Source organism: Podarcis tiliguerta, assembly GCF_965153285.1.
Source record: "Podarcis tiliguerta genome assembly, chromosome: Z".
Taxonomy (NCBI): domain Eukaryota; kingdom Metazoa; phylum Chordata; class Lepidosauria; order Squamata; family Lacertidae; genus Podarcis; species Podarcis tiliguerta.
The window spans coordinates 49,567,368-49,583,432 of NC_139553.1; the positions used below are offsets into that span (position 1 = coordinate 49,567,368).

General features: G+C 46.5%; 2 protein-coding genes and 1 long non-coding RNA gene across 5 annotated transcripts in view; 2 read left to right on the plus strand and 1 right to left on the minus strand.

Annotated features, from left to right (window-relative positions):
* LOC310669109 (P2R1A-PPP2R2A-interacting phosphatase regulator 1-like) overlaps positions 1-16,065 on the plus strand; it is a 74,081-nt gene that overhangs the window by 46,013 nt on the left and 12,003 nt on the right. The gene's annotated exons all lie outside the window — the stretch shown is intronic.
* On the minus strand, positions 485-4,621 carry LOC310669394. Its single transcript, XR_014507171.1, has 2 exons — positions 3,872-4,621; positions 485-1,266 (listed from the first exon to the last, which is right to left on the minus strand). It is a non-coding gene; the product is annotated as an uncharacterized lncRNA (long non-coding RNA).
* Positions 12,719-16,065, plus strand: part of FHL1 (four and a half LIM domains 1) — a 69,466-nt gene continuing 66,119 nt past the window's right edge. The window contains exon 1 of one of the 3 annotated variants that reach the window (XM_083422678.1): positions 12,719-12,861. Coding sequence is in view for 1 of the 3 variants with exons in the window: in XM_083422676.1 (XP_083278802.1) it covers positions 13,371-13,500 (130 nt within the window). In the remaining 2 variants the exon portion in view is untranslated. Of the gene's footprint in view, positions 12,862-13,355; positions 13,501-16,065 lie in introns of those variants that run through there. The other 2 variants (XM_083422676.1, XM_083422679.1) reach the window with 2 other exon arrangements.

Genomic DNA, 16,065 nt, shown 5'->3' on the forward strand with positions numbered 1-16,065 from the left:
CTCTACCACTGCCTGGAGTCTGATTATGTGGTTCAAGTTATAAATTGGCCCCCGTGCCCCAGAGATTTTCTCTCCCCGATTCCAAGAGGCTGGAGCATAATGGGCCAATATCCTTTCCGGAGGCCACTGATTTTGGCCCCAATTCTGGGAACTGCCACCTGCAAGTGTTGCCAGGTCAGCCGAACGCCTCCTTCTAGGGGGTGCAGAGGGTATCTGGTCAGGAATCCACATGGGGGGTATTAAGTAGGCTGGAAAACAGACCCCATACCATCCTCTTGGGAGGGCATGATAGGCCTTTCTGCCACACACCCAGTAAACGTCCTGACCATGGGCAGATATGGTGCCTGTCAGCAAGCGGGCCAGGCATGCAGTCAATTTGGAACCAGAAAAAGTTCCTGTCTTGGACTCAGGCATGTCAGTTGGGGCTGGGAAGGTACGATCACAGTGGGAAGTGCCCACATAGGTCTGAGCGTCACTGGCGTCATTTGATTTGTTGACACAAAGGCAGCCAGTGATCCTGTGAACCTGGAAAGGGACGGAATGATTCCATAAAGAAGAATGGTTGCCCAGAGGCTGGAAGGCAACAAGTGGAGTTGTAACCAAGGATTCATTCCAAGGCACAGGGAGGAGTGGCATTCCTCCCAGAGCATCTACAGGGGCCAGAGTGCAAACGGCACAATTGGTCCGATTTGCAGAGAACGCAACCATCTCAGCAACCTGAATCCACTTATTATATGTGTGGTGGGCCCCCCACGATTGCAGCAGTTGTCTGGTCACTGTGAGTGGTATTGGCATTTCAAAGGTCAAAGGCAGCAGAAATACCAGCACGGGGACCCACAGTCGTATTTGAGCCATTGTATACACGTGGAGGGGCTTAGGTAAGTGCTAGAGAGTGGGCTGGGGTGTAATTACGCTGAAAGAAAAGACCCACTAGACACCCTCCTCTGCAGGGGTGGCGTAAAGCAAACCAGGCCCAGGTACCTTCAATAAAGTTCAGTTATGCAAAAGGAAAGAAAAGAAAATGTCCCCTTTCAATCCATGCTGGATTCTTGAGCCATGCAAAACTTCAGCTTCCGGAGTGACGTGAGCAGGGCTGGTGGGCGTCGGGGCGTCTGGTGGGCGTTGGACGTCTTGGGTCTCTTCCAACAATGCTGGAGTGATGTCTGGGCGTCTGGGTCCAGTCTGGTGGGCGGTGTAGATCAGGTGTCACAGATGCTGGTGACTTTAACAGCTGTAGAGAAACAGGACAGCCTCTGGCCGGTTTACCTGTCAAGAGAAGAGAAAAAGAAACACACGGCAGAACGACTGTACATTGACAGATAGCATTTGCACCTAAGGTATAGGCCTAGCAAACATTAATTCAAAAGGGTATGCTTGGCAGGAAACTTCGCAAGGGGTTAACAGTTCTGTTCCTTGGGTTTAGTTTTGCCAGCTGAGATTTTTTAAAAGTCTCATTCGTGTGCTCTAAATTTCAGAGCTCTCGTGGCCTGTAAGCCATGTTGCAAATTTCAGTTGATTTGCCAGTTGATTTGCCAAAAACTGCCAGTCTCTGTAAAAAGAACAATGCGCTCCTTGCTTCTGGCAAAGTTTCAAAGTTTCAAAATTCCTATGTTATGCTGCGGCTCCTTTTTCAGAGTAAAATTGCACCTTAAAAAGAAAAACTTGACAAAGTTCACAGAAAGCATTCACTTGCTTTTAAGAAAGTCACTTTCCTCAGGTTAGTGCTTGGGGCAAGGGGGGGTGGGTAACCCTTGGCCTTCTGGGTTTTTTGTGGCTGAACCATAAATCCAGACAGTGTGGGGTTCAGGGTAGCTGGTTGGTGAGAATGCAGCATTTTCCTCTTGGGATAGCAGCCAAGAGATAACGCTCTGAAGCTACCTCCAAGCGCCTGGCACAAGGGGGAAAAAAAAAAAAAAAGCAAAAAGCTGATGTCCTGTTACTTGCTTCTAGCTGCAACAGTCTTTTAGCAAGAACAGAGATGAGAAGAAATCATTTTTGAGAAATCTTATTGTTCCCAGCCTGTGGGGGTGGGGTGTGTCGGGCGTGGGGCCTATGGGCATTCCATTTCCCAATGACCCTCTTGCCTGCAGATGGTGCACTGGTTTCTTCCCTAGGCATCTTCTTTCTCTCCCGTGGACACCCTCTTGCATTTTTGGCTTTCTGGCTGCTTGAAGACAAACCCCTAATTATTTTGGCTGGGTCCTCTTCGAAAGAAGGATTCTGATTTAAAGTGCTTGGAGGTCTGTGGTCCTGTACCAGGGGGTCCACAGGGGGTCGTACAGTCAGTGGGTGGGCCATCAAAGTGGAGTTTTAGCTACCTCAATTGCAACATCAGTATTGTCCGCTGCCCTGAGGGCATGTATCTTGTGGATTTCCTCAATGGTCAGTATTGTAATCCTAGGGATTTCAATCCCTTGGGTTTAATTGTCTATTTTTTTAACAGTTCTGTCCTATGCGGCTCTCAAAGCCTTCTGCTCTGTTTCTGTCTGTCTGCCAATTCACATCCTTGCATTGTGCTGCTTCTAGAACCAAGAAGCCACATCCAGCTCACTCTTTTATATGGTTCTACATACTGGAACACTCTGTCAGACTGCTTCCTAGTCCATCTTATCTCTTTATCTAGAGTTCTTCTGAAGTCATCATCATCACAAACATCATCACCTTCCTTGCTTGCATCAAAAGGGGGTTGGGTAGGGGGAACCTCATTTAGCCGTGGTGCAGTTGCTGCATATGGTGGTGGGGGGCTAATTATTCCTCCTTCCTCTTCTTCTGGGACTGTTCTTCTGGGACTGGCAAAACTGGTGGCTTTTTAACTTGTAATTGTACTGAACATACTTTGACTTGGGCAGTCACAATTCTATTTTTCCGAAGCCATGAGGGATTTTGATCCACATTGGCTTTCCAGATAAAAATATAGGGAATCTGGTCTGTGTGGGCCTTGAAAATGTTACTCCATAAAATGTTGACCAAGTTTGGATCAAAGGATCCTCCAGGAGGCCATTCTGGTAAATAGGAAGGCCAGTCAACGTCACATAAATGTTGGAGTCTGTTTTTTTTGAGTTTACATCCCCACTCTTCTGCTTTCATGGCACTTTTCCAGTTTTCCAGAAAGCTCTGTAGTGGTGTCTCAAGAATTGTTTTACTGCTTTTATTTCCCATGACTCTGGGATCCTGGGGACACTGGGACACTCAGCCCTCCTAACGTTATTTTCTCTCACTCAGTCACAGGCCGGACGTTGCTTTCAACGTCTCACACACTCAAAACATTCACTGGAGTGTCCCCACACGCACATTCAGAAAAAAAAAAAAAACCATGCACCTCCCCCAATCCCCTTTCCCCCCCAAAAAATAACCACAACCGGCAGCGTTTAGACTTCGACCGGGGCCCAAGAGCACTCTACTGCTTCTTTTGGACACAAAAAGAACCATAACCGGCAGTGCTTAGACTTCGACCAGGGCCCAAGAGCACTCTACTGCTTCTTTTGGACACAAAAAGAACCATAACCGGCAGCGCTTAGACTTCGACCGGGGCCCAAGAGCACTCTACTGCTTCTTCTGGGCACAAAACCAACCATAACCGGCAGCGCTTAGACTTCGACCGGGGCCCAAGAGCACTCTACTGCTTCTTTTGGACACAAAAAGAACCATAACCGGCAGCGCTTAGACTTCGACCGGGGCCCAAGAGCACTCTACTGCTTCTTTTGGACACAAAAAGAACCATAACCGGCAGCGCTTAGACTTCGACCGGCGCCCTGCAGCACCCTTTTTGCTGCTTTTCTGGGCAATACCAAAACCAGTGGCACTTCTTCTACCCTGCTGGTGGAGTTGATCAGACTCTCTTATTGCTCCCACCTATCCCTGTGGAGCTTACCTTGTTCCTCGAGGTACCTTCTTTCTGCACGGCCGTTGCTCTTTCTCTCCGTCACTTGTCGCGTGTCCACTCAGGAACGGGTGGCCAGTCCCTCCCACGAAGTTGGCAGGATGCGCGCTGGAACTGTTGACCCAGGATCCTGAGCTGCTCGCCTTGCAGTGACGCCCTGGACCTCTTTGTCCCTCGATCTCGGGGAACGTGGTTATTCCCGGCCGATGCACCAGAAATATGTAGCCTTTTTAATCCATGGGTAGGAATAATTGTTGCACCCGAGCAGAGACAAAAGGAGCCAAACGACACCAAGGGGTTAATCCAGAGAAAGAGCGTTTTATTCTGCCATCCGGAGGGGCAGAGGCACCTGTGTGATTCAGTTCACAAAAGACAGGCCGCACCGAAAACATTTTACAACCAGGTTTTATCTTTTTTTCAAACCCCTTTTTCCCTCTCCCCCTTCACAGATTTTTACATAGAATGTTGCTTTTTCGTTCCCTGGTTCTGTTCCCGGAAGTATGTTGCAAATCAATGTACCAGGACAAGGTTGCTTAGATCTGGGAACCCGAAAGGTTTTCTGTTCTCAGCTCTAGGTTTGTTACAGCGTTTTTGTTACAAAGAGGACTGCTTAGCTTGTGCTTTTTGTCTTAGAGGAAATTGCAGTTTTTAAAATGCGTACGCCGAGGCCTGGCTGGGGGGGGGGGGGGAATTCACAAACAGTTTTTAGGGCTTTCTGGGGTAACCCTAACTGTACCCCTTCAGTACCTCTGCTTACTCTGGATACGTAATTTTTGGGATGCAAACACAGCAAACCTGGAAGTATTTTTCTGGTTGTTGCCGCGCACACATGCACAGAAGCGGTCTTCCAGTTGCAAATTCCTCAGGATGCAGCCAGATCTCCAGAACAGATCCCGTTTGCAACCAGGGGTACCACTGTACAGCTAATTGTGGATCACAAAGATACAGCTCAAAGCTAGAACCGCTACATGGTGCAAACGGCATGCACACTAACACAATGTAACACAGGCATCCCCAACCTTTGGCCCTCCAGATATTTTGGACCAATTCCCATCATCCCTGACCACTGGTCCTGTGAGTTAGGGATCATGGGAGTTGTAGGCCAAAACATCTGGAGGGCTGCAGGTTGAAGATGCCTGATGTAACAGCACACGGTGGGAATCCAAGCTTAGTTGACAGAAATGGGTGAGAATCAAACCTGAATCGGCACAAATGGCCACTCATTACACATGTGTATTAAACATAAAATGAGGTGATGGTGTGCACCAGGCATAGGCAAACTTGGCCCTCCAGCTGTTTTGGGACTACCCCTCCCATCATCCCTAGCTAACAGGACCAGTGGTCAGGGATGATGGGAGCTGTAGTCCCAAAACATCTGGAGGGGGCCAAGTTTGGCCATGCCTGATCTAGGGCATAATGATATTTGTTTCTTATAACCTCCGAGAGAAACTTTGCCATGACCAGTGTAATATCATTTGACCTGTCTTCTGAAAGATATTTAATATGGGGGACTTTGAATTTTCCCGGCAAATTTGCCAGGAAGGGTTTGATCCGTTGATCCCTTCCTCACATTGCCCACAATGCAGTAGGATATGCTTCATACAACCAGTGGAAACTGGAATCCTTTGTTTGAAACTTTATCAACACCACTACCAGAACCACTGGGCGGGGTTGCACTTTTGCAGAACAATCTGGCTGTAACCTATTGCTTTGCAATCAGCGTTGGACTTTTAACTCCTCAAGCTCCTGGGTTTTCATTGGCAGGAGATAAGCCACTTTAGGCTTACAACATAACAAAAGGGCATATTGCAGTCTAGAATTTACTTCACCATTTTGTTTTAAATCCTGCTTTGCACATTTGTAAGCAGGAAAATTGCTTTTTTTTTTCTTCCAGCAAGCATGAAAAAGCCAGTTCTCTTTCTGGTAGCAAAGCTGTACTTTTCCAGAATAAAAAATCAGAGTCACTTTGCTTTCCTTCCTGCAATAGGACAAGTTGTTGTTGTTGTTGTTGTTGTTGTTGTTGTCCTCCTTCTCCTCCTTCTTCTCCTTCTCCTCCTCCTTCTCCGGCGATCCCTCGTAGCTGAGTAAGATTTTCTTCCATAAATATGGATTTTAACAGTGAGTGACTGTGGAGGCCAATTCTGGATTCACACATCCTTCCACAGTGGGGACATTGGTTTCTGGGCGGGAGTTGATCCCAGCGAGGCTTCCTTCCTCTTCGCCCGTTTCTCCCTTGCGTCCCGAGTTTGAGTGTCTTCAAAGCCCATGACACCTTTGGTCAAGGCTGTTCTCCCATTGGAGCACTCGCAGGCCAGTGCTTCCCAGTTGCCGATGTTCGTACTACATTTTTTTAAGATTTGCTTTGAGATCTTTCAACCTCTTTTGGAGACCACAAAACAGACCTCAGTGTAACACTCAAAGCGGAAGTGTGGCACTCAAATCAGAAGCAGAACCAGGGCCGTCTTGAGCACGTCAGGCACTCCTGTCTTCCACTGCCTCCCGCAGTTTGGTCAAGCTCATGTTTGTAGCTTCAAAGACACTATCCAACCATTTCATCCTCTGTTCTCCCCTTCTCCTTGCGCCCTCCATTTCCCCCAACATCAGGGTCTTTTCCAGGGAGTCTTCTCTTCTCATGAGGTGGCCAAAGTATTGGCGCCTCAGCTTCAGGATCTGTCCTTTCAGTGAGCACTCAGGGCTGATTTCCTTAAGAATGGATGCATTTGATCTTCTTGCAGTCCATGGGACTCTCAAGAGTCTCCTCCAGCACCAGAATTCAAAAGCATCCATTCTTTGGCGATCAGCCTTCTTTATGGTCCAGCTCTCACTTCCATACATCACTACTGGGAAAACCATAGCTTGAACTATAAGGACCTTTGTCAGCAAGGTGATGTCTCGGATTTGTAAAATGCTGCCTAGTTTTGTCATTTAGTTTAGCCACCCCCAATTTTTTTTTGGGGGGGGGGCAAACTCAAAGCTTTTAGTTTCCTTACTCGTCAGGAATATTTGCCGCCATGGAGTAACAGAGTGGCAGAGGGTGGGGGCAGGGACTTTCACTCCCGTGCTTTTCACTGCTGCCGATAGAGAGGGGCTGGTACAGTTGCAGGCGGGATCTGTTCCGGAGATCTGGCTGGATCCCAAGGTTTCCGCAATCCTTCCAGGCTTGCTGCGCGCGTATCTCAAAGGATATGTGACAAGAGGGGCACGTAAGTAGAGGTACCACTGTATACAATAGGTATACATTGGGCACCCCCCAGAATCCGGCGCCCTGGTTCCCTACACCCCCTTGCACCCCCAGGTCGAGACAGGCCTGAGCGTGCTCAAAACGGAGAACGTTCGGCTTCTGGGAAAAGTCCACCAACCGGAACACTTCCCTCCGGGTTTGCAGCGTTTGAAAACCAACGTTGCACCAACGTATAGTAGCATTGCTTTCCTTGCTCCTTGCCTTCTGAAGGAGCTTTTGTCTCTCTGTCCTCCCCCCACCCACACTCAGTCTCCCTCTCGGCACTAAAAATTCCTCAACGCTTCAGTCATTTCTCCTTCGTGCCGCTATCTAAACTGTGTACATACACGGCGGGGAGATAATTTTGAATTACAGCAATGGAAAAGAACTAGAAAGCCACCCAGGGCTGGAATCGTGAGCCGTATATGGGATCCAGATTAGTTTTCACGGGGTGTTGGCTGACTTTGTATGAAGGGCCACCACACCTTCTTCTGCTGGATTTCGCCAAACTTAATTCCAGAATCGTGACCTTTCCTTGTTTTTGCTTGCGTTGCTAGGGACCTGGAGCAGACCGTGCATTAACAGGACAGCTTTAAGGTGAAGAGTATTGTTTCTAGGACAGTTCCTGAGGAGGAACTCTCTGCTTTTTAAGATGCTGTCTAGCTTTGCAGTCGCTTTTCTCTCAAGAAGCAGGCGTCTTTTAATTTCATGTCTGCTGTCACCATCTGCAGTGATCATGGAGCCCAAGAAAGTTGTTTTTATTATTATTGTTGTTGTTGTTATTTTAATATTGCATACACACACACATCAAATATACCAGGCATGTCCAAGTAGATTGCTACCTACTGGCAGATCATGGGGTGTTCCTGGTAGATCCTGATAGATTTCCGGCCCCTCAGTGATCCCCTCCCACCCCCCAAAAAAGCTCAACAACTTTGCCTTCCCAAGAAAAGATCAACAACTCTGGCTTCCCAAAAACAGCTGAACCACTCTAGATTCCTTTAAAAAAGCTCCACAACTTTGCTTTTCCGAAAAAAGATCAAGCAACTCGGGCTTCCCCAAAACAGCTCAACAATTCTGTGTCCTCCCCCCCAGCTCAACTCAACAACTTTGGTCCGTCCAACGACAATGGGTAGATCACTGCTAAGTTTTTTTTCACACTGTGAGTAGATCACAGTCTATTGGGAATTGGAAATATATTTACAGAATGTAAAGGAAGAAATGTTAGAAGATGTTCTCTTTTTAAAAAATGTAATACTGTAAGAAGAAATAAAAATAAATAAATAAAAAGTATGCATCCCCTCCCCTCCTCCTCGTCCCTCCCACCCCATGTTCCTGTGGGAGAGTTGGTTTATGCTTCTTTTTATCAAAGACAAATTCCTAACAGAAGGTGGCAAAGAGAGGCAATGTTGTTGCGAATTAATGTGCCACTTTTCTTTTACTTTCTATGATCTTAAATGCTTGGCTCTTGCCCTTGAAGAAGAAGAAGAAGAAGAAGAAGAAGAAGAAGAAGAAGAAGAAGAAGAAGAGTTTGGATTTGATATCCTACTTGATCACTACCCGAAGGAGTCTACAAGCGGCTAACAATATCCTTTCCCTTTGAGGTGAGTGGGGCTGAGAGACTTCAGAGAAGTGTGACTGGCCCAAGGTCACCCAGCAGCTGCATGCGGAGGAGCAGAGACGTGAACCCGGTTCACCACATTACGAGTCCACTGCTCTTAACCACTACACCACACTGGCTCTCAGTGTGCGATCTGTTCCTTGGCTCTGTGATGGAATTGGCCACCTCTCTCGGATCCTCAGAATAGCGCCGTTCTTTCTGTGCCCATTGGCAATCTCACAGAGAAGACCCCCCCTTTTTTTAAAAACAAACAATCTAGCCATCGAAAATAATTGCCAGCATTTTGAACTGGATATTGCAACTAGCCAAAATGCAGCGAAGGCATTTCAATGAACGGAACAAGATATTGCGGGGGGTGGGGTGGCGGAAGGTTGCACTCTGCACATGATCAGAGGACACGTCAGCTACAACTGCGGTGAGGGTTTTATTCATCTGTTATTATTTGTTAAGATATATTTGTGGAAACGATAACAATGTAAAATTCAATAAAAATTATTTAAAGAAAAGAAAGGAAAAGAGGACAAATCCCAGTTTTCAGGACTTCACAAGTTCCAGCACTGAGCCATTCACCGAAACACGGTTCGCTCATTTATTCATCTGCCTTCCTTTGAGCAGATTTTTCCCAGGATGGGTGTCAGGGAAGAAATGATAATTTTGGCTGAGCCCTGGTTCACATTAAACCCTGGATACTATTCCATTGCCTTCTTCAGATGAAACCTCCAAAGGTTTTATATGCATGTTGCTTCCCTTTCACTCCATCTCACTGAACCACCTTTGGTGCAGGATGCCTCAGGATCGTCCAGGCAAGTGTGCCCCCCCTCCCCACAATGGGAATTGAAAGACAAAGAGGTAAAGGAGGTTATGATTAAGTGGAGCCAGGATTTTGAGTATGCAATCAGGATGGATCAGTGGGAAAGGCTGTGGAGACAAGATGTCAATTTTACTGCCTGTTACACAATCAAGGAAAATCTAATGAAGATGTGGTACAGGTGGTACGTGACCCCTGCCAGATGAGCTAAAACATATACAGTGGTACCTCGGGTTAAGAACTTAATTAGTTCTGGAGGTCCACTCTTAACCTGAAACTGTTCTTAACCTGAAGCACTACTTTAGCTAATGGGGCCTCCCGCTGCCGCCACTGTGCGATTTCTGTTCTCATCCTGAAGCAAATTTCTTAATCGAGTTAAGTTCTTAACTATTTCTGGGTTAGCGGAGTCTGTAACCTGAAGCATCTGTAACCCGAGGTACCACTGTAAATTTACCACTGTAAACTGGAACCCGAGGTACCACTGCATGTTGGAGATGTAAGACAACAGAAGGAACAAGGTCTTGTGTATGGGGGGATGTGATAAAATCCAAAAGTTCTAGAGTAATATCTATGAAGAACTAAAAAAGAGGTTCAAAATAACATTTGAGAAAACTCCAGAAGCGTTCCTTCTGGGTATAGTGAAAAAAGAAATCCCCAATGATAAGAAAAAAATATTGTGCCACTATTATTTTAGTGGCCAAAAACTGGAAGGGAGATATAGTCCCATCAGTAGCGGACTGGCAAGTAAAATTTTGTGAATTGATTGAATTGGCCCAAACGACAGCAGCAATCGGATGACAACCGAATCAAAAACTCAGGAAATAATGGGAATGTGTAGAGGAGTCTATGGCAAAACATTGTTCCCAAAGAAACTGGCTGATAGGCTGATGTTCACAAAGTCAGGATAAAAGTTGGAGAAGATTTTATGGGTTTCTATGTTGGACAATAAACTACAGTTAGAACTGGATATGGAACAACTGCTTGGTTCAAAATTGGGAAAGGAGTACGGCAAGGCTGTGTATTGCCTCCCTTCTTGTTCAACTTATATGCCCGATAGTTCCTGCGAAAGGCTGGACTGGATGAATCCCAAACCAGAATTAAGATTGTTGGAAGAAATATCAACAACCTCAGATTTGCAGATGACACAACTTTGATGGCAGAAAGTGAGGAGGAATAAAAGAACCTCTTAATGACGGTGAAAGAGAGCGCAAAGTATGGTCTGAAGTCCAACATCAAAAAAACTAAAATCATGGCCATTGGTCCCATCACCTCCTATCAAATAGAAGGGGAAGAAATGGAGGCAGTGAGAGATTTTACTTTCTTGGGCTGCATGATCACTGCAGATGGTGACAGCAGTCACAAAATCAAAATATGCCTGCTTCTCTCAGGAGAAAAGTGATGATAAAACTAGGCAGCATCTCAAAAAGCAGAGACAACACCTTGCTGACAAAGGTCCTTATAGTTCAAGCTATGGTTTTCCCAGTAGTGAAGTACGGAAGTGAGAGCTGGACCATAAAGAAGGCTGATCGCCAAAGAATGGATGCTTTTGAATTATGGTGCTGGAGGAGACTCTTGAGAGTCCCATGGACTGCAAGAAGATCCAACCTATCCATTCTGAAGAAAATCAGCCCTGAGTGCTCACTGGAAGGACAGATCCTGAAGCTGAGGCTCCAATACTTTGGCCACCTCATGAGAAGAGAAAACTCCCTGGAAAAGACCCTGATGTTGAAGGGGACGACGGAGGACGAGATGGTTGGACAGTGTTCTCGAAGCTACGAACATGAGTCTGACCAAACTGCGGGAGGCAGTGGAAGACAGAAGTGCCTGGCGTGCTCTGGTCCAGGGGGTCACAAAGAGGCGGACACGACTAAACGACTAAACAGCAACAACAAAAAGTAAAGTAGCCCCTTCATGGATCACTGACTTGTGGCGAAGGGGCTTGAATAACCCCAAGAAGCTGTGAGCCATGCCATGCAGCGCCACCCAAGATGGACAGGTCGTAGCCAAGAGTTTAGACTAAATGTGATCCACCTGGAGAAGGAACTGGCAAACCACTCCAGTATTTTGCCAAGAAAACTCAATGGACATAAAAAAGGGGAAGCTTTGAGAAGAAAAGTGAGAGTTTCTAAGGTGTGCTCTGGTTCATAGGGTCACAGAGAGTTGGACATGACTAAGGCGACTAAACAACAATGTAAAGTATCATGTTTTTCCATTTAAAACACTAGGTTTCCCCCCCTAAAAAACAATGTCCAAAATTTGGGAGTGTCTTATACATGGATACATCTCCCCCCCCTATTTTATTAAACCCAAGTCCCCCCAAATAGTGGGCGTCTTATACATGGGGCATCTTATAGACAGAAAAATACGGTATTTTGCTTTAACAATGTTGCTGTATGTCAGCTTTATTTTATTTGTTTTTTTATCTTCTCCTTTGGAAATGTACATCCAGTATTTTTCCTGCTTTAAATTTTTTGGGGGGCCCCAAGAGAGTGGGGTCCTAAGCTGTAGCTTGTTGAGCTTATACATAAATCTGGCACTGGCATAGATAGATGATAGATAGATGATAGATAGATAGATAGATAGATAGATAGATGACAGACAGATGGACAGGTGATTGATTGATTGATTGATTGAGGGCTGGATTTAGGTTTGATGAGGCCCTAAGCTACCTGAAGGTAATTGGGCCCTTTATATGTCCAGCTGTCCTTTGTCAACAACACATTGCTACTGTTTTTTTGTGTTGAATAAATGCTATATGGTGATTAATGGAACTCATAGGTATCTCAAGCCATTTGCACATGTTGCCAGACAACCAGTCCATGCAGAATGTCGGCACCCTATATATAGAAATGAGCAAAGCAGTGATAGTTTGAGGAGCAGGGGAGCAGGCGAGCAGGCGGGGCCCATGACTTACATCATAGGAGCCTACACAATACAAAACACGGTTGCTGTATGTTGGTTTTATTTGTTTTTTATCTTCTCTTTTGGAAATGTACATCCAGGTTTTTTCATGTTAATTTTTTTTTGGGGGGGGGGGCTAAACTAGAGCTTTGTTGAGCTTATATGTAAAGCAGGCACTGGCTCCACCCAGCCAGCACCAACCCTCTGGCTCAGCTGCTTCCAGATCTTAGTTCCCCTTCCCTGCCTCCTGAGCAAAGCAGCCACTCTCCAGTCTCTCCTCCTGGGCATCATCCAGGCAGCCGGTCAGAGGATCCTTCAGTGTGAGTCTGTCTGTCTCTCTCCTCTAACACCTCTCCAAGGACATCTTCCAGCCTGAGGGTTAGAAGACAGCTGTCCAAGCCTCTGGCTGCTGCAGGCGACCGTCTCTGTTAGTAAGTTTCTTGTTAACTTGGGGAATCCCCCTTCCCCAACGTATTCCGGAGGGAAAGTTTATGCTTCTTTTTATCCAAAAAATTTCCTAGCAGTACTAGAAGGTAGCAAAGAGGGCAGGGTTGTTTCCGGCAGGGTTCCTGTGGGTTGCGAATTAATGTGCCACTTTTCTTTTGCTTTCTGTGATCTGAAATGCTTGGCTCTTTCCATTGGCTGTACAATGGAAGAGGCTCCATCTCTCAGATTCTCAAAATCACCCACTTCTTTCTGAGCCCGTTGTTGGCAATCTCACCATCGGGCAGGGCACCCTGGCTCAGATTCAGAACCCTGGATACTCTTCCATTGCCTTCTTCAGATGAAACCTCCAAATGTTTTATATGCATGTCGCTTCCATTTGGCTCCATCCCATGGGACCACCTTTGGAGCAGCAGGATTCGGGTCTGTGCCTCAGGACCGTCCAGGCTCGCCTGCATCCCCCCTCCTCCTCCTCGCCCTCCCACCTCACGCTCCAATGCTCCACCCAGCCAGCACCAACCCTCTGGCTCAGCTGCTTCCAGATCTTAGTTCCCCTTCCTTCCTCCTGAGCAAAGCAGCCGCTCCCCAGTCTCTCCTCCTGGCATCATCCAGGCAGCAGGTCAGAGGTGAGTCTGTCTCAGTGTGAGTCAGTCTGTCTCTCTCCTCTAACACCTCTCCAAGGACATCTTCCAGCCTGAGGGCTAGAAGACGTCTGTCCAAGCCTCTGGCTGCTGCAGGCGACTGTCTCTTAACTGTTCGTATGTTTATTGCTAGCTTGGGTAATCCCCCTTCCCCAGCTTATTCTGGAGGGAAAGTTTGTGCTTCTTTTTATCCAAAAAAAATCCTAACAGAACTAGAAGGTGGCAAAGGGTGCAATGTTGTTGCCGGCAGGGTTCCTGTGCATTGTCGGTTGCCAACAAATTAATGTCAACTTTTCTTTCGCTTTCTGTGATCTGAAATGCTTGGCTCTTTCCCTCGGCTGTGCAATGGAAGGGGCTGCCTCTCTCAGGATCTCAGAATCGCCCCGTTTTCTCTGTACCCATTGGCAATCTCACAATCGGGCAAAGCCAGGGCCGGATTTAGGTTTGATGAGGCCCTCAGCTACTGAAAGTCATGGGGCCCTTGATCTGTCCAGCTGTCATTTGTCAACAACATTTTGTCACTTTTTGTGTGTCTTGAATGTGTGCTATATGGTCACTGATGGACCTAATAGGTATCTAAAGCCATTTGCACATAACGAAATATAGGTAGGTAGCCTTGTTGGTCTGACAGTCAAAATAAATTAAAAAATTAAAAAATTGACCAGTAGCACCTTAGAGACCAACTAAGTTTGTTCTCAGTAGAAGCTTTCATGTGCAGGTACACGGAAACAGAAGTCCCCAGACCCTGATAGAGGGAGGGTGGGGCGGGGGTTTTCTCCAAAGGGTAGTAGGACTCAGTGGGTATGGTCAACCTGTTGGCGACTGTGAATGACTGCAATTAGTCCTGCAGGAAAATGCAAGGGATGGTATGCAGATGACCCAAAATAGCTTTAGCATATGCAATGAGACAGGAATCCAATATCTCTATTCAGACCAGGTCTCTCCATAGTTTTCAGCTGAGTGATAAGTTACAATTCAGCCACTTCTCTCTCAAGTCTATTTCCGAAATTCTTTTGCAGTATGACAGCTGCTTGGAGATCCTGTGTTGAATGTCCCAGGAGATGGAAGTGTTCTCCTCCTGGCTTATCTGTCTGGTCTGAATAGAGAGATTGGATTCTGGTCTCATTACACATGCTAAAGCTAATTTTGGTCATCTGCATATTTTCCCTTGCTTTTTCTTGTAGGACTAATTGCAGTCATTCATAGTCATCCACAGGTTGACCATACCCACTGAGCCCTACTACCCTCATGAGAAGGGACGCGGGTGGCGCTGTGGTCTAAACCACTGAGCCTAGGACACAGCAGCCAGATGCTCAGCCAGATGTTGCAGGGCCTGTTTATTTCCCTTCCCACTTGGAGGGACGCAGTGGGGCATGGTGGTTTTGTAACATGGAGAGCACAGCACAAAAACCAAATGTTTTCCCTGTAGAGAAGGAAGTGGTGGAGATCACAGAATTGCAGAGTTGGAAGGGACCCTTACAATGGCTTAGGCATGGCTTCCTTCTTTCTTTGGCGATCCCTTGTAGCCGAGTCAGATTGTTTTCCATTAACACGGTTTTAGCAATGAGTCCGTAAGTGACCGTGGAGGCCAATTCTGTATCCACACGTCCTTCCACAGTGGGGACGTTGGTTTCCGAGTGGGAGTTGATCCCGCAAGTGTGCCTTCCTCTTAGCGTGTTTCTCCCTTGCATCCAGAGTTTGAGTGTCTTCAAAGCCCACTGACACCTTTGGTCAAGGCTGTTCTCCCATTGGAGCTCTCGCAGGCCAGTGTTTCCCAGTTGTCAGTGTTTATACTACATTTTTAAAGATCTGCCTTGAGATCTTTCAACCGCTTTTGTGGACCACCAGCATTATGCTTTCCATTTTTAAGTTTGGAATAGAGTAGTTGCTTTGGAAGACGATCATCAGGCATCCGTACAACATGACCAGTCCAAAGTTGATGTTGAAGAATCATTGCTTCAACACTGGCGATCTTTGCTTCTTCCAGTACGCTGGCATTAGTTCTCCTGTGTCTTCCCAAACTTTTTGGAGACCCTGTTGATGGAATATTTCAAGGAGTTGGAGATGGCGTTGATAAGTGGTCCATGTTTCACAAGCAGACAGGTTGGTAGTACCATAGCAAATTTGGGTTTCCCTGCAAATGTCCCAGTCCTCAAATACTCTGCTCTTCATTCGGGAGAAAGCTGCACTCGCAGAGCTCAGGCAGTGGTGGATTTCGGCATCAATGTTGGCCCTTATGGAAAGATAACTCCCTAGGTAGGAGAAGTGATCGACACTTTCCAACATTACACCATTGAGCTGGATTTGTGGTGCTGCAGAGGTATTATTTTGTGCTTGTTGGTGCAGCTCTTTGGTTTTTTGCATGTGAAACGACAGGCCAAGCTTTTTGTAAGCTTCTGTGAAGATATTTAGGGTGGTTTGGAAAGCAAAGAGCCGAGTTCCAAATTTTGGAACCAAATATGGCTTGAATCGTTTTAGGGTTGTGCCTGGAAGAGAAATACTGTACAGTCATACCTCGGGTTAAATACACTTCGAGTTGAGTGCGTTCGA